General features: G+C 39.6%; 1 protein-coding gene across 1 annotated transcript in view; it reads right to left on the minus strand.

Moving 5' to 3' along the window:
• Positions 1–23,315, minus strand: part of ITIH5 (inter-alpha-trypsin inhibitor heavy chain 5) — an 84,830-nt gene that overhangs the window by 26,610 nt on the left and 34,905 nt on the right. The window contains exons 6-7 of the mRNA XM_037150372.2: positions 12,284–12,453; positions 11,457–11,573 (exon numbers count right to left, since the gene is read on the minus strand). Of these exons, the coding sequence (XP_037006267.2) occupies positions 11,457–11,573; positions 12,284–12,453 (287 nt within the window). The remainder of the gene's footprint in view (positions 1–11,456; positions 11,574–12,283; positions 12,454–23,315) is intronic.

Consider the following 23,315-nt stretch of genomic DNA (forward strand, 5'->3'; position numbering starts at 1 on the left):
ACAATTATGAAAGGAGTCAACATAGCACGTCAGCACCTGGAGCTTGTATATGTAAGAAAATATTTAGGGGAAGTGAGGTCACCCTCCATCAGACAGGGAGAATGACTATGTCCATGTCTCTTGCCATCTTCCCTTACTCTTCAAGACACTATGAGACTGCAAGAGGGAAGAAATTCTAAAGCCAGATGAACTTAACTCTTGGACAGTAGAGGGTCCAGAGTAGAGACTGGCGGGAGTTTTCTTCTGCCCAGTAATGCACTGAGGGTGCAGTCCTTCAAAGGAACCAGCTTTATGCAGAGGTCTCAGACCGAATTCCCCACCTCTAGGGCACAAGCTCTCATCCTCATTCCACGTGGGCATTAAGACCTTAGGCACTAGGACATGGAGACCGGCCCCTCTCTGGGGGAGACCATTACTCAGCTCAGGTGCTCACCACTTTACTTCCCTGTTCCCTTTTCACTCTTAAAACCTGTGGTGTTCTCTGCTTGCTTACCAGATTAGCCATACATTTAAAAGACTCGTTACAATTTACCTGCCTCTCTAAATGTCCATATCAGGATGGGTTTCAAGTAATCTAGTCCAAGCATTGCCAGACCTTACAGCTCTAACATAGTCACTCTTGTTTTGTGTCTTTCTTCATGTTTTCCCACAACCAAGAATTCACTCCCTCCTTTCCTGCTCAGAAAACTGTATCCCACCTTCAAGAACCAGTTCCTGCATCACCTTCATCTACATCTTTTGTTGACTAACTTGGGCTTGTTCTCCTCCCCCAAATTCTTCTCGCTATCTATATGACATGTTGGATTTTTTGACATGTGATTGTTCCATGTCTCTTTCCCCAGAAAAATCCTAAGGTCTGTAATTAAAGTGACTTAAATATGATGCTTTCCTAGTACATCATTTTCTCCTGTCTCCATGTTTTTGCACATGCTAGCCATCTCTCTCCACATTCCTCCCACTTGGCTAACTTCTAGTTAGACTCACTCAACTAATCCCTCTTCTGATAGCCTTCAACATTCCCTACTCCACCTGTGAAAACAACTGATCGGCACTCCAAACGTGCCTTGACTATATCTCTATTACAGCAGCACTTTGCGTGTGATTTTCACACGACTCTCCTTCTCCCCTGGAACCCCTGGAAGGAAAGGCTGTGTCTTCTGTTTATCTTTGTATCCCCCATGCCTAGTGCCTTCCCACAGCATGTAATCAATATTGCATTCTTTGAGAATCTGAAGTCTGGAGCCCAAGCCAAGATGGGATCCTGCGGGAGAGTCGGGTGTGCTGAAGAAGAGAAGGGTGGCCCTGATATCAGGCTCCGCAGCCCTCAGGAGTCGCACCTTGGTGCAGTTTCAGCCAGCCAAGGCGATGCCATCCCAGGAATGACACCGCTTTCTGACACTCGGATAAGCACTTCAAGCACTTACACATTTCTTATCTCACTCAATTCTCTCTGACTTAGAGTGTTTATCTTGTTGTTACTTGTAACAAAAGTTTCCTTTGGGGCCCTATCCAGCCCTGTACAGGAAAGTCTGCCGATCTCCATTCAAGACTTGAGTGAAAAATTAGGAAGCCATTTGTAAGGAGAAGCTAGGTTCCTCAACGGGTTCAGAAGCTGAAAACAAGGTCTGAAACCTGAACAGAAAATGCAGAGCTACTCAAAGCTCTACACTGTCCACTTCTTCTTTCTACAAGAGCCACAGAAAGCCTTCATTCAGAGAGCCTCTAAAATTTTTTAACGTGACCTCATTTGGGTAAACCCTAACTGCTTCAATAAAAAATTTTGAATGAGTACCTCCAAGTTATTTTAAATCACCTACATTATAATCATTAAAGAGCAAATTCTTTTAAACAAAAAAATTCAAGTTTTCACGGTGGCCTTGAGAAGAAAAATGTGTCCTCTGTCCATCATTTATTTCCTCACATTCTGAGTCAGAGTAAAAACCAGCAGTCTTCCCTATGGTCTGCTGCTCGTTGACCCACGTCCCAAATCTCTGTTTTGCAATGTATTTCTAAAACACATCTGCTGGTGGCAATGTTTGGACAAGAGCAGCTCAGGAGATGGAAACAAACACTATCAACTAAAATGATCTCTAGGCATATATTAAATAGTCATCACTCGAGACCAGCAACCCATTCTAGTCAGCAGACTACTGCCTGAGGGTCAAATCCAGGACACTGCCTGTTGTTAATAAATATACTGTTATTGGAACACCACACACCCATTTCTTTCCAAATTGCTATGGCTGCCTTTGTGCTACTATGGCAGAGTTGTGTGGTGATGACAGAGACCATCTAGCCTGCAAAGCTTAAGATATTTACTATCTGTTCTTTTAGAAAGCGTTTGTTTACCCTGTTGTAGGACTCTGTTGTAGAATTCTGGAAAGGGGGATGTAGACGTTTCTATTATTAACTGGAGCCATGCTGTCTGATACATATGAGGTCTGTGTCCCAAAAGGGTAAACCAGGAGTACCCCAAACTTACATTGTCCGTTTTTATTTGTACAATAGCCACATAGAGCCTACCTTCAGAGACCCACCAAATGTCTCTGACGTGACCTCATTTGTTATGCTTGCATCCCTCCTCTGCTGAGCTCCTTCATTTGTTCAGGGAGCTTGGGGCTCCCGACCAGATCACAACTCCCTGAGGCTTTTCTGGGTTCTGCTGTCATTGTCTAGCATTCTTCCAGGTGGCTCAGTGGACCTCAGACTGCCTCCCTTTGGTCTCCATCACTGAAAAACTACTTTCTCTATACCCTACTTTCCAGCATCTTCTTTTTGAAAATGTGGCAGAGTCACATGTTCTGGAAGGGGACACCCAGAGTGAATAGACCATTAGACATCACAGACCTCATTGTCACCCACCTCACCTGCACTCCACACCTGTGCCATTCCCACACTTCATTTAGCCTATCCAGCCCAAATCGTAAAGTGGAAAGAAATCTGTATCCATATACATGCCCAAGATGTGTTTAACATTAAATAATAATAAGACTGGCAGTTAATTCTATGCAGCAGCTCCACTGGTTTTGCACAAGGCCAAGCTGCAGGCTGAGGCCCCTTCGAGCAGCTGACATCTGTGAGCATTCCCCTGAGATAGGCGGCTTTCCACATTATGTAACTTGGCATAAGAACAGGTAGCACCCGAAAGCCTAAGAGGTGCTCTGAAGTTACGTTATGGTCTAACAGTGAAGAATGTTATGGTGAAGAACTTTAGAGTGGGGTAGACTGGGCTTGCCCATGAATTTTTCTACCTATAACTTGGTGTATTTCAGCATAGTTGTGTCACTTTCCTGCTGGACAGCTTCTCATTTACAAAATGGAGACAGCATTTCATTGAATTGCTGAAAGATTACATGGAAAATGTATGTCAAAGCTTTAGAGTGCTTGGTTTGTACTAGTTGCTCAATAGTAGCTACTGTGCCTTAAAAATGCATGTTACATGTAATGCTTATGTGCCAGTGTGTTTTTTAGCAAAAATCATTGCCTACTGTACTATGTGCCATGGACTATGTAGGATCTGGAAGTATGTAGCGTAATGATAAAGAAACAACATGGTACCCGAATCCATGGAGTTTACAGACTGCTTGCCTGTCAGGTTACATATGTCAAATTGCTCTTGAAAGCCCAGGTATAGGCAGTGAAGTAGAAATTAATGTCCCGAAGCATGAAATAAGCCAGTGAATGAAGCACAGCAGCATTCAGACACCACGTCTCCAATCCAGTTCCCAGTTCTCCTCATTTCAGTCTGGCAGTTACAGATAGGAAGCATGGTGCCTTCCTTAAACTGCCCATTCTACCCATAGCCATCTATACATTCAACACAATTCTCATTAAAATACCAATGGTTCACTGAACTATAACAAAATTTCAAAAATTTACATTTCCCAAACAGCCTCAGCAATCTTGGGAAAGAAGAACCAAGGCCACTGTAATAAAAAGAGACTGACACTGGCATAAGAACAGATATACAGACCAATGGAACCAAACAGAGCCCAGGAATAAACCCACACCTGCATGATCAAGTGATATGTGACCAAGGAGGCACAAGCGTACAATGGAGCAAAGGCAGTCTCTTCAATAAATGGTGTTGGGAGAACTGGACAGGTACACACAAAATAATGAAATTAGACCACCAGCTTACGCCATACACCAGAATAAATTCAAAATGAATAAAAAACTTAAATGTAAGTTACAAACCCATAAAAATATAAGAAGAAAACATACAGTAAAGTCTCAGATATCCTGCACGGCAGTATTTTTGCCAACATATCTCCTAAGGCACTGGAAACAAAAGAGGAAATAAACAAATGGGACTATATCAAATTAAAAACTCCTTCACAGGAAAAGAAACCATCAACAAAAAGAACAGGGAACCCACTATATGGAAGAACATATTTTCCAATGATACATCTGATAAGGGTTCAATCTCCAAAATATACAAGGAACCAATACAACTCAACACAAGGAAGACAAACAATGCAATTAAGAAATTGCATTCAGGACAAAAGACCTGACTAGACACTTCTCCAAAGAGGACATATAGAGGGCATATATATATATGAAAAAATGTTCAACATCACTAATCATTAGAAAAATGCAAATTAGAACCTCAATGAGGTATCACCTGTCATAGTGGCTATTGTCAATAAATCAACCAACAAGTGTTGGAGAGGATGTGGAGGAAAGGGAACACTAGTGCCCTGTTGGTGGGAATGCAGACTGGTGCAGCCACTGTGGAAAGCAGTATGGAATTTCCTGAAAAAACTAAAAATGGAACTGCTTTCTGACCCAGCAATTCCACTTCTAGGACTGTATCGTAAGGATTCTAAAACTCCAATATAAAAAATATATGCAACCCTATATTTATAGCAATGCTGTTTACAACAGCCAACATTGGGAAACAGCCTAAATGTCCATTAGTAGATGAGTGGATAAAAAAGCTGTGGTACATTTACATAATGGACTACTATGCAGCAGTATAAAAGAAGAAACTCTGACAATTTGCAACAGCATGGATGGACCTGGAGAATATATGCTAAACAAAGTAAGCCAGTCAGTGAAAGAGAAATAGCACATGATCTCATTTGTATGTGGAATCTAACCGAACATGATAAACTAATGAACAAAATAGTAACAGAAGTTTAGAAACAAAAAGGAGACTGGCAGCGGCTAGAAAAGGAGGGTGGGGGATGGGATGAAAGATGGTGAAGGGATTAGCCAAAGAATATTTATGCAGGACCCATGGGCATGGACAATGATACGGGGATTCACTTAGGGAGGGGGAGGGTGGAGCTCGGTGGAGGTGGAGAAAGGGAGAAGAGCAGGAACAACTGTAATAGCATAAATAATAAAAATAAATACATTTTTAAATACTTAAAAAAAACACAATGCTTTTTCTTTACCCTCTGAAACTGTTGACTGAATTATGTGGAGAAAGAAAGACAACCTTCAGAAACATACCTGAGAATCTAGGATTGGCAGGGGATGGCAGATTATGAGAAGAATCTGAAAGTTATAGCATGAAGGCGTCTGGTAAATGATACAGTAGTCACTTTGGGTTGCCAAAGAGGGACCCTTGGCCAAGAACCTTAATGTGAAGGTAAAAGTAGTAGATCTCATTTTATAGATTAGGAAAGAGAAAGAGAAGAACCTGTAGACCTTGATCAAGGAAAAATGTATTTAATAGACACATTCTTCTCAATGTTCCTGAGGACATGTGTGTTTGCTGGTGCCAATGCTTTAAACATGCAACTAACAAGAAAACGGTCTTCCCTAACCACATTTTTTGTTGTTGTTGCTCTTCTCAATTCTCCTCTCAGTAAGAAGTTTTCTAAACTAATTGAGAGGCAAAAAACCTTGCTTGATCTAGCATCAGAGCCATCTTTGAACACATTCATCAGTAAAAGCACATGGGAGAGAAAACAGAGCCAGCAACCTGTGCATGTGAGTGTGGCCATGTGGGGTGGGGGCAGATATCTATCCCCCAGCTGGTTAAATCTGGCGTCCAGACTCGCATTCCCACTGAGATTAGGACCAGAACCAGAAAATCCCAGATGCACACAGCTTTGGGTGCTCCCAGGTACTGAGTACACGTTTGTAAGGTTACATAACCTTTACAATTCTTTATAAATCAGTTGTTCAAGTAATTGTTAAATACTATGATCTACATCAAGATGAGTACAGTGAAGTATTTCAGAGAGCAGCAGAGCCAAGAACATGCAATATAACAGTGAACGATTCTTCAGCAAATTTGAGGGGGTTCATGACTAATGTCCAATGTTGCCAAATTCATTGACATGTTACTAAAGCCCTGTGCTTGGGGGGTAATTTTCCTCTTCGCCAGTGGATGTGATATTGCCTATGAGAGTCTGCAAAGGGCCAACTAAGCTTTTCACTCAGTGCTGTGGTCTTAGAGAAGCTGAGGGCTGCTAAAATAGTCAGCAGTTTTCAAAACCACTCAAGACAGCAATGGACATTAGAAATTGTGTAGAGGCTTCTGACATGTGTTTGGCTGTCCTTGGGTACTCCTGGAAAAAGGCCATGCTGCAGCTTAGAAGCCAGCAAAATGCGTGCCAGACTTTAAGTGCCTAGCAAGGAATGGAATTTTAATTTCCAGGAATGAAGGAAAAGAGGAGAATAATGAAGGAGTGACATCTATCATCACGCTGCTCTTGCACAGTGCAAGGAAATCCTTCCTTCTGAACAGACTTGTCGCTTGGGTTTTAAAATGTCAAACTGCCCTGACCCTGGACCCACTGGCACTTCCACCACTGCAGACACTGCTGCTTCATCATACCGTTACTTGCACTAAGACACCGTAGCATTATGGCTTAAGGACTTCAGAGTCACACCTGGCTTTGAAGCCTCCCTCTGCCATGCCCTCACTGACTTACAAACTTTTGCAAACCCTCAGCTTTTGAATCAATAAAATGGGAATGACAATTAAATTGTTACAGAGATTAAATATCCTTTTATTCAATAACTCATGTACTTCCTTTAACATAGTATGTAACACATTGAAAATGTTCCATGCCATATTTTTAAGGCTTACTCAAGTTATTTTATCACTAATGATAAGTCTAGGAGATCTCAACTTAGTTCACTGGTTTTCTCTATACAACTTGGGGTAATATTTGTCTCTCCGAGGGTTATTTAGTAAGAAAATTATTGATAGTTCTCCCATCAGAAGTAGAAGAAGACCCTGTACACTGGTATACACTGGGTTTGAGGTTAAACCTTGCAGTGATTCAGGTACCTAAAGAAGTGAGTCCTTTGGGCTGGTGTGGCCTTTGAGTGACTAATGCCTTTTTGTGAAGATGCAGTAGAACTGACCATACATTTTACCATTTTGATGTTTTTTAATGTTTATTGAGAAATAATGCATTTTGTTGAGCTCTATGGATATATACTTTAGAAATTGTCATTATAAGTAATTTACATTATTTAAAGTTTGACAGTAGGAAAATAAAAATTGTATTTTTAAAATTTGCATCTATTTACTTACCAATACATTTAGCTCTTTTTCAGAATCTTACTGAATCTTTTTATTTCTTTATGGTAAATGATTTCATACTCTTTGACCATTTTCTTACACGAGACTAATTTTTATTGATTTGGAATAGCTCTTTATATATTAAAGATAAACACCTGCTGCTTTTCATATAGCTCTTTATATATTAAAGAAAATCTTTTTGCTGCATATTTTTCCAACTTTTGTTCACTTTTAACTTGAAACAAAAGTTTATAATTTTTATATAGGTAAAGTTATTTTTTTCCCTTTTAGTTACTTTCATTGCTTTTAGGCTTAGAAGAGGCCTTTCATACTTTAAAACTAGTTAAATGCACACATATTTTCTTACATATTTTGGAGTGTGGATCCTTGGTTACTTTTAACTGCTTAATCCATTTGGAATTCCTAGTCTGGTAACAGTTTTAAAAGTTATAAATTGGTATAGCCTTTCTAAAAAATGTTTTTGTAATATTTGTAAAAACCACATATGAGCTGGTATTCTTTGCCCCACTCCTAAGAATTTAATGTAAGAAAATGATTGAACACATGGTCAAGGATTTCTCTGTAAAGATGGTCATCCCAATGCTGTATAAAACAGCAAGAAACAGAAAAAACTTAAAAGTCTCTCAAGGATGGTGGAGCGAGTGAACGTTCTTCAGCTTCACTGTCCGATATGGTAACCAGCATCACACGTGGCTATTTAAATTCAAATTTATTGAAATAAAAAATGCAGTTTCTCAGTTGCATTAGTCACATTTCAAGTGCACAAAGCCACACATGACTAGTGGCTGCCATATTGGATAATAGAGATATAGGACATTCCCATTCTCATTGAAGTTTCTATTAAATAGCACTGCTCTGTGGCCATTAAAGTCAGGTTTTTAAAAAGTATTTAACAATGTTGGATATAAATGTCAAAATACAAAATATTTGGTGGTAACAGGAGTTCTGATTGGTTGCAATAACTTAATCATCAGTATCTTCGAGTTATATTTTTTTCAGAAAAAACCCAAACACTGCCCTCATTAAGTTCACTGCCTTAAAGAAAAAGAAAAGAAAACCTGAAGCTTTATAGGTGTATAGAAATTTAATGAGATACATGGGGAAACCTAGTAGATGGCACCTACTCAGTAGCTGTTAATTGATTCAAAATCCAAATGGGAATTATCATACTGGAATCAGACGCAAGGCCTAACTAACATGTATTCTGTGACTGACGGTGGTCTTGAAAGAAGCCATGATCATTTTTCTGTCAATATCTATCATCCACTTAGAGGCACAAAAACAACTTAGCCAACAATGACACCTAAGAACTTGGGGTACATAAAACAAAGAAATTCAGCACACTTGTAAATACAGAAAGGCTGTAAGGCCTCTCAGGGATCAATAAATAATCAACCACTATGAAAGATTGCTTCACTATGAGCGAATAAAACTTGGGGAAATGGTGCCCTCAAAGGAAACCTACAGGTAATTTGTACTCGACCTTCCCATCAAGAACAACTGAAAAAGCTGAACAAAATGTCTATTTTAAAAATTTTTTGAGATATAAGAGAGCTAACAAAATAATAAGAAAAAAAGATCTGAGAGAAGATAAAATATAAAGAGGTTGGCTCAGCACTTAGGATCACTTTTGTCTAAGGGACGTGTCTAAGGCCCAAGAGGTATCTGAAGGGCTGAACATTTTGTAGTTTAGGAATCCAAAAGAGCTGGGGTCCAGAGACCACCAGTGTCAGGTGCAATCTAGCCGTGAGCCATCTGGGCCACCTAGAAAACCTCAAGCCCTGAAATGGGCTAAAGTAATCCCAGGTTATAATTTCCTCACATACTCAAAAAAAAAAAAAACCCAAAATGATTTCTAGAGGCATAGACTATCATCTTAGGCCTCAAAATATTTCTACAAACAATTTTTAAAATATAACGTCCATCATGCAATCAAAGGTAACCAGTCACACAAGGAGAGAAGATAAGAAACAATAAAAGCAACTCCTAAGAAGCTCCAGAGTTTAAAATAAGAGCATACAGACTTTAGAATAACTATGTTTACTGTGCTTAAAACATTTTTTTAACATTTTTAAAAATTTGAAAAATAACTGAAATTTCAAAAAAGTGACAGAGCAGGTTTGGAAAAAACAAACAGAAATTCTAGAACAAAAAATATATATAATAACTAAAATAATTCAATTAGTTTAACAGTACAGCAAATATACCTGAAAAAAGAATCCATGAACTGAAAGATAGATCTGGAATGAAATATGAAAAGACAAAAGCCGGAATCAATAGAAGAGAGCATGGGGAACAGAGAGCGTGGAGAGAGAAATCTAACATTGGGAGGCTAGGAAGGGAAAGTTAAGATGACGCAACTTCAGAAAAAGGGCTGGGATTTTCCCATGAATCCACACGTTCATGAAGTCCTAGAAACTTCAGGCAGAAAACCGAAGACAAAAAGGAAAATCTTAAAAGCAGTTGATAGAAAAGTTACTTTTAAAGGAACAACAGTTAAAAAGATAACTGACTTTTCAACAGCAACAATGGAAGCCAAGAGAGGGGCCAGGGAAATCTGCCTTCAATGGACTGAAAGAAAATTGCCACCAACCTAGAATTCTATACCAGTAAAAGTATCCTTAAAAATGAGAGTGAAATCAATAATTTCCAGACAAATGCTGACAGTATTCTTTACCAGGAGACCTATATTTAAAAAGATACCTATGAGTGTTCTTTGGGGGGAAAAAAAAAGTAACCCCACATGAAAGGTTAAATATGCAAAAGGAAAGAGGAGCAATAAAAATGGAGGCATTGGTGGGCTGAATTCTGTACAAGAATGTGATGTTGAAGAACTACAAGAAGCTGACTTCCAAGAGAGGTTATCTTCCTCCTACATTAGTTATAAATTAAATTTGGCTGTCCTCTGAAAGAAAAGAGTTAAACCTAATCTTCATATCACATTTTGTGAGGGTTGTTTGTTTTTTTTTTTACTATTTTGGGATAAAGAAAAATCAAATGCCATAAAGAGATCAATATATTACACTACATGATTTTAAAAAATATAAATGGCCAAAGAAGCATTTATAAGTGATAACAGGGAAAATATGTATAATAGTTATCAGTTAGAATCCATTTCAACTGCCTGTAAATTGGGACCTGGGAATGGAAACAGGTGAGATAGAAGGTTCTCATGAGGTTCAATATACAATTTTACTCATTATATTTAATATTATTTGATAAAATAGATATAAATTAAAAAAGAAAAGCTGAGATCTAAGTTTTTGATAAGTGGAGAGCTATCAATTGGTCCAGCAGTCAGTAGCTCTTTCTGTTTTCTGTTACACAAGTTGAAAATACATTATAAATGCAAATTTCTTATATTTGGGATACCAGAGTAAGATAAGGAATAGCCTCTCCCAGTGGTTCATTTTGTTAAAAAGTATATAGTTGTACTGTCGAGATACATTAAAATTTTTCAGTACAGACTATATGTACCCTTGAGCTTCCTCCCATCCCAAGAATTTTAAGAGTCATCCTAAGTACTGTGGAAATATCTGTCTTGAATTACTGAGATACAGGTCCTTTGTCCTAAGAATATGTCAACAGGGCTGCCAATGAATCTCTTCCATTGTTCTCAAAGGACATCATTACTGAACAGAATCATTCCATCAGCAATGGTGTTGCTGTGTGGCTCTCTCAGTATAGTCCTGCCTCCCTCGCATTATCCACTCTGCAGTCTCCTTTACTTCAGGATGTGTCTATAGCATATCCCTCTGTTCTCTGAAACCACCATGCTGAAAGGAGCGTTTATGCCCATGGTTTCACTGAATCAGATTAGGAATGCCCTCTGCACGCAGCTATGGCTGCCTGGTAAAGCAGACATTTGGCATCGATGGAATTTTACCCACGTCACTGTCGCAGGCAAAAATGAGAGAAAAAAAAGTGGGCATTTGTCACTCACCTGCCGGAGTTTGGTTCCTACCATGGAGGCACTGCTGTCAAGCACAAACACCACATTCTTGGGTAACGGAGGAAGGTCTTTGGGGGCAAAGTAGTGCACAAAATAGCCATTTAGAACCTGTTGGGGGGGAAAATATAAATGGTAGTACCCAGAATAGGTAGAAAAATTAACTAAAATGGACAGTATATGGAACTTTCAAAAAAATCAGAGAGCATGAAAGCAGGGTCCAAGAACAAAAGTATTCATGGGCCTGATCCTTCCAAGATAATGAATTGCTAATTTCATTGTATAAGTGATAAAATCATCCCTTAAAATTTTTATCAACCATGTTGACTGATTCAATTTAAATTATCCATACCCTTCTGCCACTTGCCTCTTGAGAATCCTGCCTCCTTCGTTATCTGTTTGTTTATTTTTTTTACCAAGCATCTTACAAATTGAGATGCCAAGAATACTGTCTATATTCTGGGTGCACATTAATACATTTGAATATTCCAATCCTATCTTTGGAGCAATAAAATCTACAGGGAAATGAGCCAGGGACCAGTTTTTATTAATTAAAATTGAAGAAGAACTGAAAATTCTAACTTCATATAACACACCACAGGGAAAATTATAAATTTCACTTGTTCTCCAGATGACTGAAGCAGGAAATACATGCCCTCAGTCTCCAGCTGGGGAATACCACTGGTCTCCTTGGAGACACATTTTGGGTTAAAACAAATTTCCTAAAAGTCAGAAAGCTCTCTCTGCCTTAGAACCCCCAGTTCTGAGTCTAACGAAAAGCATCAAGCAGCTAACATGAAAGAGTAACAACAAAAACCTACCTGGATGTCTCCAACGTTCTGTTCCCTATTGACATCATATCTAATGATGAAATCTCCCAAAATGCCATTTTGTGCAATCCTCGCTTGTTGTACCACACTAGGCTTAAAAATTATTTTGGCAAAAGTTTCATTTTGGTTGATAAGAGTAGAAGGAGGTGGCCCAGCATTGTCTGCATATAAAATATAAACATAATTAATAATGAAATATATAAATATTTTTCTGAAAATAAGAACTGTTTTGCAGTGAAACAGAGCATTAGACTTCATTTTATTGCAGGTTTTTTCCAAACAAAATTTCTAGACTTTATATTGATAATGTATCACTGTGCATGAGATATATTAGCATTTAATTCACCTTTATGCCTCCTTTTTCATCTTTTCATGAGAACCGCTTAAACACACAAAAGTAGAGAACAGTAAAATAAACCCCCATGTACCCATCACTGAACTTTAATAATTATCAACTTTTTACCATTTTTTGTATGTTTTTATGTATCACCTCACCATTTTTCCCTAGAGTACTTTAAAAACAAATCCCAGACATTGTATTTCATCCATAAATACCTCAGCATGAATCTCTAATGATAAGAACCTTTTTAGCATAAACACAAAACCATTATCACAAGTAACAATTAATGCTCTATGACTTAGTATGGTTGAATCATCAATCTGAATTTAAATTTTCCTGATTCTTAAGGAAAAATGTCTTAGAATGGTTGATTTGTTGGAATCAGGATCAAAACAAAGTCCCCACATCACATTCAGTTTATGTTTCTTAAGTCTCCCTTCATCTGTATCACACGCCCTCACCTTTTTCTACCACTACATACATATGTGTAAAACACTGGTCATTTGTCTTAAAAGTTTCTCACAGTCCACATTTCAAGATTGTCTCCTTGTCCTGACTTTTAACTTGCTCCTCTATTCCCCTGGTTTCCAACCTTGGCTTGTACTGTATATAACACCCAAGGGAGCTAGAAAAAATACTGATTTCCAGGCCAAGAGCTTATTTAATCGGTCTTGGACACAGCCTGTGCATCAGGACTTTAAAATCCCCCACGTGGGCCTATTGTGCAGTCAGGGCTGAGAACCACAGCTCAGTCCCCAGTATTTCTTTGCGCACTGGTAGCTAGAGCTGAAGGTTTGGTTAGACTCAGGATCAATGCTATTTGCAAGAACACTTCATAGGTGATGCTGAGTACTTACTGCTTTATCACATCAGGAGGCATGTAAGGTCTACTTGTCTCTTTTAGTGGTGGTGTGATTGATGGCGGGCTCCGGTGTTGTCAACCTAATCACCCATGCTGCAGTCCTCATCAATCTTCCACTTAACAGTTTTATCAATTGCTGATAATGTTTGTCTAGATCCACTATTTCATTATAGTTGTAAACGGGTGGTTTCTGATTCTATCACTACTTCCATGTGAATTCCTCCGTACAGAACACCCCTTCCCATCAATCATTTGGTTGCCCTACCATACTGTTTGTCCAGCAGGTTCATGGCTCCTCGAAAAAAAAAAACTCCCAAAGCTGTGGGATGAACCTTAGAATATGAATTTGGATTCCAAAAATGATAAACAGATAAATGTATTTTATGTGATTTAAGAAAAGTTAGTGGCATGACATTGAGCAAAGCCATCCCATTTTTTCACTCCTGACCTTTACCTCCTGTTGGAACACAAAGAATCATTGTGCGGACTCCCTGCCTTTACAAATCCAAACACCACCACGTCTTTATACTCAGCAACAGTAGTCCAAATTTTTGAGGTCTGTTTACACAGTAAAAAAACATAAAAATAAAGTGGAGAATTCATAAATATCAGTATGTGTGGAGACTTTTTATCCAGATACTGAATCAAAACCAGACTTAAAACTGCCGCAAAGCATCTGATTATCTTTTTAAATCTATTCAAGTTGACACCATGGAGTAAGCTGACCGGCAATTTTCCATCTCTAATTAGCAAAATAAAAAAGGAAATGAAGCATCATTACCCATGGTAATTTGTATTTGGGAATATACTTCCTTCTGCTAAAGTTTTATTAGATATTAAAATCAAAGGAAGTTTACACATTTCCTTCAACAGAACAGACAATTGTTTTTCACAATTTAGGTGTAACCTGAACAGGGACCACAGAGCAAAATTGAGTCTTCTATTATTTGCACTTACCAAAGACAGAAATTGAGGGAATGACCAGAAAACTAGCAAATAAGACAGTTCAGGACTTCTGGCCAAGATGGAGGTATAGGTAGACACACAGTGCCTCCTCGTACAACCAAAATAAGGACAACAACAATTTACAAACAAAATAACAGCCAGAACTGACAGAAAATTGAACTGTATGGAAGTCAGACAACCAAGGAGTGAAAACAGACACATTCATCCAGACTGGTAGGTGGGGCAGAGTCAGGCAGCTGGGTGGAGAGGGGTGGCAGCACAAAAAGTGGTGGCACCAGGTGCAAAAGGCACCCCCAGGCATGCAAGACAGCAGCAGTGGACCCTGGGCGTGGGGTGGCGACGAGCAGACCCAGCGAGGTGGCAATTGTGAAGCGAGGCACTGCACACAAGGCAGCTGGCTGACCAGGTGGTCCCACGTTTGCACGCAGATAAACCAGGTGAAATTGGGGAGCAAGACAGACTGTACAACCCAGGGTCTCAGTGCCAGAAAATAAAGCCTCAAAACACCAATTGAAAACACCTGAGGGGTTGAGGCTCAGGGAGAGACTCCCAGCCTAATGGGAGAGTTCAGTGGAGAGACCCACAGGGTCCTAGAACCTACACAAGCCCACCCACATAGGAATCAGCACCAGAAAGACCTAGTTTGCTTGGGGGAAGTAGTGGAAGGGACTGAAATCAGAGAGAGAGCTGAGCAAGCACTATTGTTCCCTCTCGGACCCTACCCCCACATACAGCATCACAACCCAGGGACTGGGTTGCCCCACCCTGGTGAACACCTAACAGGCATGACAAGACCAAAAAAAAAAAAATGGCCTAAGTGAAAGAACAGATCGAAGCTCCACAGCAAATACAGCTAAGCAACCAAGAGATAGCCAACCTATCAGATGCACAGTTCAAAACACTAGTGATCAGGATGCTCACAGAATTGGTTGAATTTGATCACAAATTAGATGAAAAAATGAAGGCTATGCTAAGAGAAATAAAGGAAAATGTACCAATAGTGATGGGGAAGAAACTGGGACTCAAATCAATGGAGTGGACCAGAGGAAGAAAGAAACAACCAAACAGAAAAGAATGAAGAAACAAGAATTCAAAAAAAGGAGGAGAGGCTTAGGAATCTCCAGGACATCTTTAAATGTTCCAACATCCAAATTAGAGGAGTGCCAGAAGGGAAAGAGGAACAGCAACAAATGGAAAATGTATTTGAACAAATAATAGAGGAGAACTTCCAAAATCTGGCAAAGGAAATAAACTTCCAGGAAGTCCAGGAAGCTCAGAGAGTCCCAAAGAAGGTGGACCCAAAGAGGAACACACCAAGGCACATCCTAATTACATTAGCCAAGATGCAAATGAAGGAGAGAATCCTAGAAGCAGCAAGAGATAAGGAGACAGTTACCTACAAAGGAGTTCCCTTCAGACTGTCAGCAGATTTCTCAAAAGAGACCTTGCAGGCAAGAAGGGGCTGAAAAGAAGAATTCCAAGTCATGAAAGGCAAGGACCTACATCCAAGTTTGCTCTATCCGGCAAAGCTTTCATTTAGAATGGAAGGGCAGATAAAGTGCTTCCCAGATAAGGGCAAGTCAAAGGAGTTCATCATCACCACGCCCTTATTTTATGAAATGTTAAAGGGACTTACTGAAGAAAAAGAAGATAAAAAACATATACAGTAAAATGACAGCAAACTCACAATTATTAACAACCACACCTAAAACAAAGACAAAAACAAACTAAGCAAACAACTAGAAAAGGCACAGAACCACAGAAATGGAGATCACATGGAGGGATAGCAATAGGGGAGTGGGAGGAGAAGAGCAAGGGAAAAGGTACAGAAAATAAGTAGCATAGATGATAGGTAGAAAATAGACAGGGGGAGGGCAAGAATAGTATGGGAAACATAGAAGCTAAAGAACTATGACACATGAACATGAACTAAAGGGGAGAAATGTGGGTGGGAAAGCATATGCAAGGTAGAGGGGAATGGAAGGGGGAAATGGGACAACTGTAACAGCATAATCAATAAAATATATTTTTAAAAAAGAAAAAAGAAAGTTCATCACTGTAGAAAGATAATTGTGTGGAAGATTACATGCTTTAAACAGATTTGCTCATCTGAAGAGGAAGTCAGGAACATCTCAATGGCTCATTGACAAATCAGCCTCCAATTCACCAGCCTAGTTGATGATGCCTTAGAACCAGTGGACAGGAAGAAAGAAAAAAGGCTAAAATTGAAAGATCCTTGAAATAGAAGGAAAGTTGCTTATTCTCCCAAGTCAGTCTTTCATTTCATTGGTGATTATTGGTAAAGCACCAAGAGTGAGAGGGCTGCTAATACAATAGCTAAGAATTCAGGATCATGAACGCAAGAGAAGGATTACATTCAGTACTGGCTCTACCTCTTATTATCTATATGACCTGAGTTATCTCATCTGTAAAGTGGATTAATGGTCTACCAAACTCACACTCTTGAAAAGATTAAGCAGTGCAATGTACTTAGCACCTTTCTGATTCATGGTAAGCAGTCATGCTTGCTAATATTATTATAAACCTAAAATACACAAAAAATAGAAGAAGAGCCAGGGAATTAAATGTAAGACAATTCAATATGTCAAACCTGGGATACTACAGGCAATGAAAAGGAACTATTGCTATCTACAGCATGATTGAATCTCACAGTCATTTTGCGTAAAACATAACATAAAAGAGTATATATTCTCTATGCTTCCATTTACGTAAAACTTAAGAGCAGCATAACTTATTCATGGAAATTGGAGTAGAACACTGATTACTCTTGTGGGGGTGTGTGTGAGCATCAACTGGGGAAGAGTATAAGGGAACCTTTTGGGGCGATGGAAATATTCTATGTCTTGACCTGGAAGTAGTTGTATGGGTATATACATATGTAAAAATTCAGCAGGCTGTATACATAAGATGTATGTAGTATGTCCTATGTATTCCTCAACTTCAAAAAAATTTAAAGTCATTGGGAGTTGGATAGCAGAATAGATGAGGTGTATTCAGAGTAATTCCAGCAGGCAGAACTACATCAGGGACAGAGTCACCAAGAAGCACTTTTCATGCAGCATCAGTGGAAGCTCTAGGAAAGATGTCTGGTTGGCAGAGGCCGCCTCCACAGCTCATCAGTTGCTGAAGCCACTCCAGTGACTCAACACCTGAGGGGATGGTGCTGAGCAGTTCTGACGATGTGGTCTTAGCCCAGCAGCATCAGCGTCACTTGGGAACTTACTGAAAACATCTTGGGCCCACCTAGAAACTGACTCAGAAACTTTGGATGTGGGACCCTGAATGCCCTATTTTAGCAAGTGTTCCAGATGATTCTAGTTCCTGCACAAAGACAATGGTCACGTGCCCCTGATGTATGTGACTGGGCAGAACTCACCTTGTACATTCCTGTCATCCAGTTTGACTCAGTGCGGTCAGCACATACTTACTTTTTCCTGTTTCAAAGAGCATCTCACAGAAATGCTCTTCACAACCACCCTGAATTAGTACCATTCATGGTTGAATAAAAGCACTGAGGATGAAAAACTATAATTCCTCTCTTCATAATTCATAGACTGGGCTCTTTGATATAATCCATGAGAAAGGATAGTGTATTATTATTTTGGTTTCCTATTGACCTCTAATGTTTGCTAGTTCATGATGAAAATTCATGAGATTCCTCTAAATGGGCTTATTTTATATGCCCAAACTGTGGGTTGATTCCCACTGTGGTCACTCACTGAGAGGCCTAGCTCCTGAGACTGACTTCCACCCAGTAAGTACCAAATAGTCAGTGTGAGCCAGCGAATTTTCCACTCCTTATAAAAAAAAGTTGGCAAGAAAATATCCCAGAGTAATCTCTCTAGAAAACAAAAAATCCTCTTTTTATTAGAGGAGGAAATAAATCAGTGAGGTTAGTTGCCCCACCGTTACCAACCAAAATCTCAAAGCAGAATAAGACTATTCAGCTTTTCCTTGCTGTGAATTGGGACTCAGGCTGCTGACCCCCATAAAATAGTTCATAAGCACAATGAGCTTTATTAGCAGGGCCCTCAGCAGTCATGGGACATGCTCTAAAGATAATGAAGAGTGCAAAGGAAGAGGTTGGGAACAGACCAAAAGACTGAGAATCTGACCTACTTCTCTAATGAGAACCCACATATCTTTCCCTCCTGTTGCTTTTCTCTCCTTCACGCCAACTTATGGGGAAGGAGTGTGGCCATGGCTCTGAACTTCAGGCAGCTGAGTCTTCTAATGCCATCTTCCTGTTTTAATCCAGGCATCAGTGGTCTCATGCAACACGGCCTGTAGTGGCACATGTCTGTCTCCAGTGCTCACGGTGAGTCCCCGCCTCTCAGGTAGCCGGCATCCCCACAATTCTCTCTTTCTGTCTAAAGCCCAGTATTTTTTAATAAGAAATATGTGTTATTTTAGAAGCCACATAATGCCGAAGAAAGTGCACTCTAGGGTGTGACAGACTCAAAATGACTGACTTAGTATCTCTAAATCTCAGCTCTGCATCTGTTAGATTGGAGTAAATCACACATAGAATCACTGTCAGAATTCACGAGATCACGTATATAAAAGGAACTGAGCTGAGAGCCTGGCACACTGTCGGTACTGATCACATTTTAGCCCCCAGTCTCTTCCCCTTCAGAAGTAGCCTCTTGTCCTCTCTGTCTAGGATGAAAGGCACCTCCTGAGTTTAAAACACTCTTTAATAACATACAATTTACATTTTGCCATAACAGGTTTCTCTACACCATGGAGAGCTTAGTAAAAACAAATAATCATTATTTGGAGGGAAAAAGGCACATCCTAGTAAACATTCACAATAGGAATTTAAGTGTGTTTATACAGAGAACAAGCTTCATAAAGCATAATGCAGTTAGTAGCTTTCCAAGAGCCCCCCCTAAAATTATATACAGAACTTTGCGTGAAAGCACACACATGTTTATATTTTCTGGAAAGAGTGCCTATAGCTTTCACCAGATTCTCCAAAGAGCCCACGTGAGGTTAAGAAGCATGCATCCAAGTGCTGTGAAACAGCCCTGTCAGTTCCATCCAGTAATAAATAGCAAGGCATGGCACATTGCACCGCTTTGTGTAAGTGGTGAAGAGAACAAAACACATGTCCTTATTTTTGTCCTGCAAGATGGGTGTTACTAACAAGTAAACATTCTCTTCCTAAACAGCCACATGGGGAAAAAAGAAGCCAACTGCTATGTAAAATGTCTAAAGGTGACAGGATTTGGGAGCAAAGAACCGCACTCAAGGACATCAGCTAGAAGCTATGCCCCTTGGGGTCACCTGACAGAGGGATTTCCTGGCCTCCATTTCCCGTGGACCTTGGGGACAGTTGGAGAAAATCAGCCAACACCTGGTGATTTTGCAAAAGGACTTCCAAACAAACACTGCCTGCTCATTTCCCCTTGGAAAAGAGCCTAAATTGTCTATGTTTCATTATGTAACCTGCTCACCTGGGCTCCAGTGGGGGGGCCTTTTAAATATATAGCTGTCAAAAATACTGTGAATAATTGGGCAACTACCTTCTGATGGTGGCAGTGAAGACATAAGTCAAGCAAATCAGAGCGTATCCAAAAGAAAAAGGGACGAGGATGTGATGCACAGCACTGCGGGTATAGTTAGTGGTACTGTGCTGTATATTTGAAAGCTGCTGAGAAAGTAGATCCTCAAAGTTCCCATCACGAGACAAAAAAATCTGTCACAATGTGTGGTGATGGATCTTAACTAGACTTACCGTGGTAAGTTTTATAATATATACAAATATCCAGCCATTATGTTGTGCACCTAGAACTAGTATAATGTTGCATTCCTTTACACTTCAATTAAAAAACTGCTGGCTAGGCCTCAAGGAAAGAAAGTGGTGAAGTTGAGGCAATGAAGGTAAGAAAAAATTTCAATAAATACCTTCATAAGTCCCTTATTACATATATAGTTTTCTTCTCGGAAAGGGTTTTCTTTTTGAGGTCTGCTTACACAATAAAGAATATGAAAATAAAGAGGAGAACTCACAAATATCAGTGGATGTGGAGATTTTTTATCCAGATACTGAATCAAAACCAGGCTTAAAACTGCTGCAAAACCAGGCTTAAAACCAGGCTTGAAGATAATCAAAAAGCAACTGATTATCTTTTTAAATCTATTCAAGTTTCCTATACTGACATTTGGTATTTTATATTCTTTAGGAAAATAGCATCATCTAGATATGGTAGCAACATAGAGCATAAAATAATTACGTAAATTTACAGCTGAAGTAGTTCAGATTCAACTTTATCACTTTATAGTTGTGGTATTTGCCCATATTTCTCTTTTTTTGAAGATCTTATTTATTTATTTAGGGAGAGGAAAAAGGAGGGGAAAAGAGAGGAAGAGAAAAATCGGTCAGTTGCCTCTTGTACACACCTCGCCCAGGGACCAAACCCCAAACCCAGGCATGTGCCCTGACTAGGAATCAAACTGCTGACTTTTCACTTTGAGGAATGGTGCCCGACTAACCAAGCCACAATAGACAGGGCCAGAATAAACTAATTCTTAGCAAACTAGTTTTCTTCACTACTTACACAATGCTCTTTTTTGCAAAAATAATACATTACTGAGTCTGTTTTCCCTATTTGATTGACTGCCTCACAGAACTATGCAGAAAACAATGCAAATACTTCACATATTCTGAAAGCAGTTTACCTCTAAAAACAGGCATTATCCTTTCAATGTCATTCTGTGTCCATCAAAGACCTCAAATACTTGCCACTGCTGCTCTAAGCATTTGAAACTGAACCGAATGGAGGCCCACCAAGAGCAGTGCTAGGGCAGCAGAGGAGTATAAGACGAGACTTCAGTTAAATTCCTCTACATTGTACTCATGCGTGCAGGCAAACACGGCCCAATTATTTAGAAAACCTGGGTGTCATTTTATAAAGTCAACCTTACAGGGGTTTTTCCCTTTTTATTATTCAAAATTGTCAACTCTACACCCCTTAGGATAGGTACTACAAATATTTTAAAAACCCAGAAAATAACAAGTTGCTGGCAAGGATGTGGGAAAATTGAACAACTTGTGCACTGTCGTACATGTAAAATGTTACAGCAATACGGAAAACAGTATGGCAGTTGCTAAAAAAAATTAGAAATAGAACTACCATGTGATCCAGCAATTCCACTTTTGGGGTATATACTTAGTAGAATTAAAGGCGGGCTCTCAAAGATCCCCACAGCCCATGTTCACGGCAGCACTGTTCACAACGGCCAAGAAGTGGGAGCAACCCAAGTGCGCTTCCACAGGTGAACGGGTGAACAAAATGTGGTCTGTACATACCACGGAGTGTTATTCCGCCGTAAAAGGAAGGAAATTCTGTCACATGCCACAATATGAATGAACCTTGACCACATTATGCTAAGTGAAATAAGCCAGTCACACACACACATACACACACACAAAAGCAAATGCTACGTGATTCCACCCATATGAAGTTCTCAGAGTAGTCAAACTCATGCAGACACGCAAAGTAAAATGATGGTTGCCAGTGGGCAGGGGAAGGGAGAACAGGAAGTTGTTGAATGGATATAGAGGTTCAGTTTGGGAAGATGAAAAAGTTCTGAAAATTGGTGCATAACAATGTGAATAAAAAAGACTACTGAATTTAGACACAGCTAAGATGGAGGTGAAGGGATTGAGAAGTAGAGATTGGAAGTTACAAAGTAGTCATGGGTCTGGAAAGTACAGCAGCAGAAATATAGTCAATAACATGCTAATAACTATAGTACCCACTGGGTACTGGAAATATTGGGGGAATGGTTTGTAAAGCATATGATTGGCTAATCACTATGTTATACAACTGAAACTAATACAAAATAATATTGGATGTAAATTGTAATTTAAAATTTTTTTAAATAAAAAACATCAAGAAATGCTTATCTATTTACTTATTTTTGACAGTATTACAGATGTCCCCTGTTTCCCCTCTGTTGTCCTACTCCCTTCAGTCCCCGCCCTCCCTCCTGGCCTTCACTGTATTATTGTCTGTGTCTATTGGCTATGCATTCGAGGGGGAACCCCCCAAAACCCAGAATTATCTTCTGAAGAGCGGGCCCTCATAGTACAGGCTTCTCTGGCTAAGACCGTGTTCTGGGAACCACCTGTATCAGTGCACCAGCTGGCATTATTGTGAGAGGCTGCATTCAGCTTCAGTGAATTTTTTTTAAGTACTTTCAAAGCGTTTGCACGTTTCATGATGGGTGATTTACGAGCACACCTGCCCACACTGCTCTGAGTGTTCAGCAGTTTTTAATCAAAAAACAGCATCACTCCCATGGCCCACCCTCCCTATTCACCCAATTTCACCCCAAGCAACCTATTTTTGTTTCCCTGGATGAAAAACGTCCTCAAAGGGAAACTTTTTACTGATGTGGAAGGGGTGAAACAAAAAACATCAGAAGCACCAAAAAGCATCAAAATTCACATGTTCAAAAACTGTTCTGAGCAGTGGAAAGAAACATCTTGATAGGTATATTGCGTCAAATGGAGAGTACCTTGGAGGTGACTGAAGTTTAAGCATGTAAGAATAGATATACAATTTTTATAAATAAATTGTTTTTTGGGTTCTCTCTCATATATGCATATATGCGCTTTGGCTAAACTCATCCAGTCCCCCCTCAGAGACTGTGCTCTATGCATCCATGCCTCTGGTTTTGTTTTGTTCATCACCTTGTCTCGCTAATTGGATCTACATGTGAGCGAGATCAGATGGTATTTGCCTTTCTCTGACTGGCTGATTTCACTTAGCATAATGTTCTGCAGGTCCATCCATGCTGTCGCAAAGGGTAAGACTTCCTTC

Source organism: Artibeus jamaicensis, unplaced genomic scaffold (genome assembly GCF_021234435.1).
Source record: "Artibeus jamaicensis isolate MK-2021 breed Jamaican fruit bat unplaced genomic scaffold, CSHL_Jam_final contig_426, whole genome shotgun sequence".
Lineage (NCBI taxonomy): Eukaryota > Metazoa > Chordata > Mammalia > Chiroptera > Phyllostomidae > Artibeus > Artibeus jamaicensis.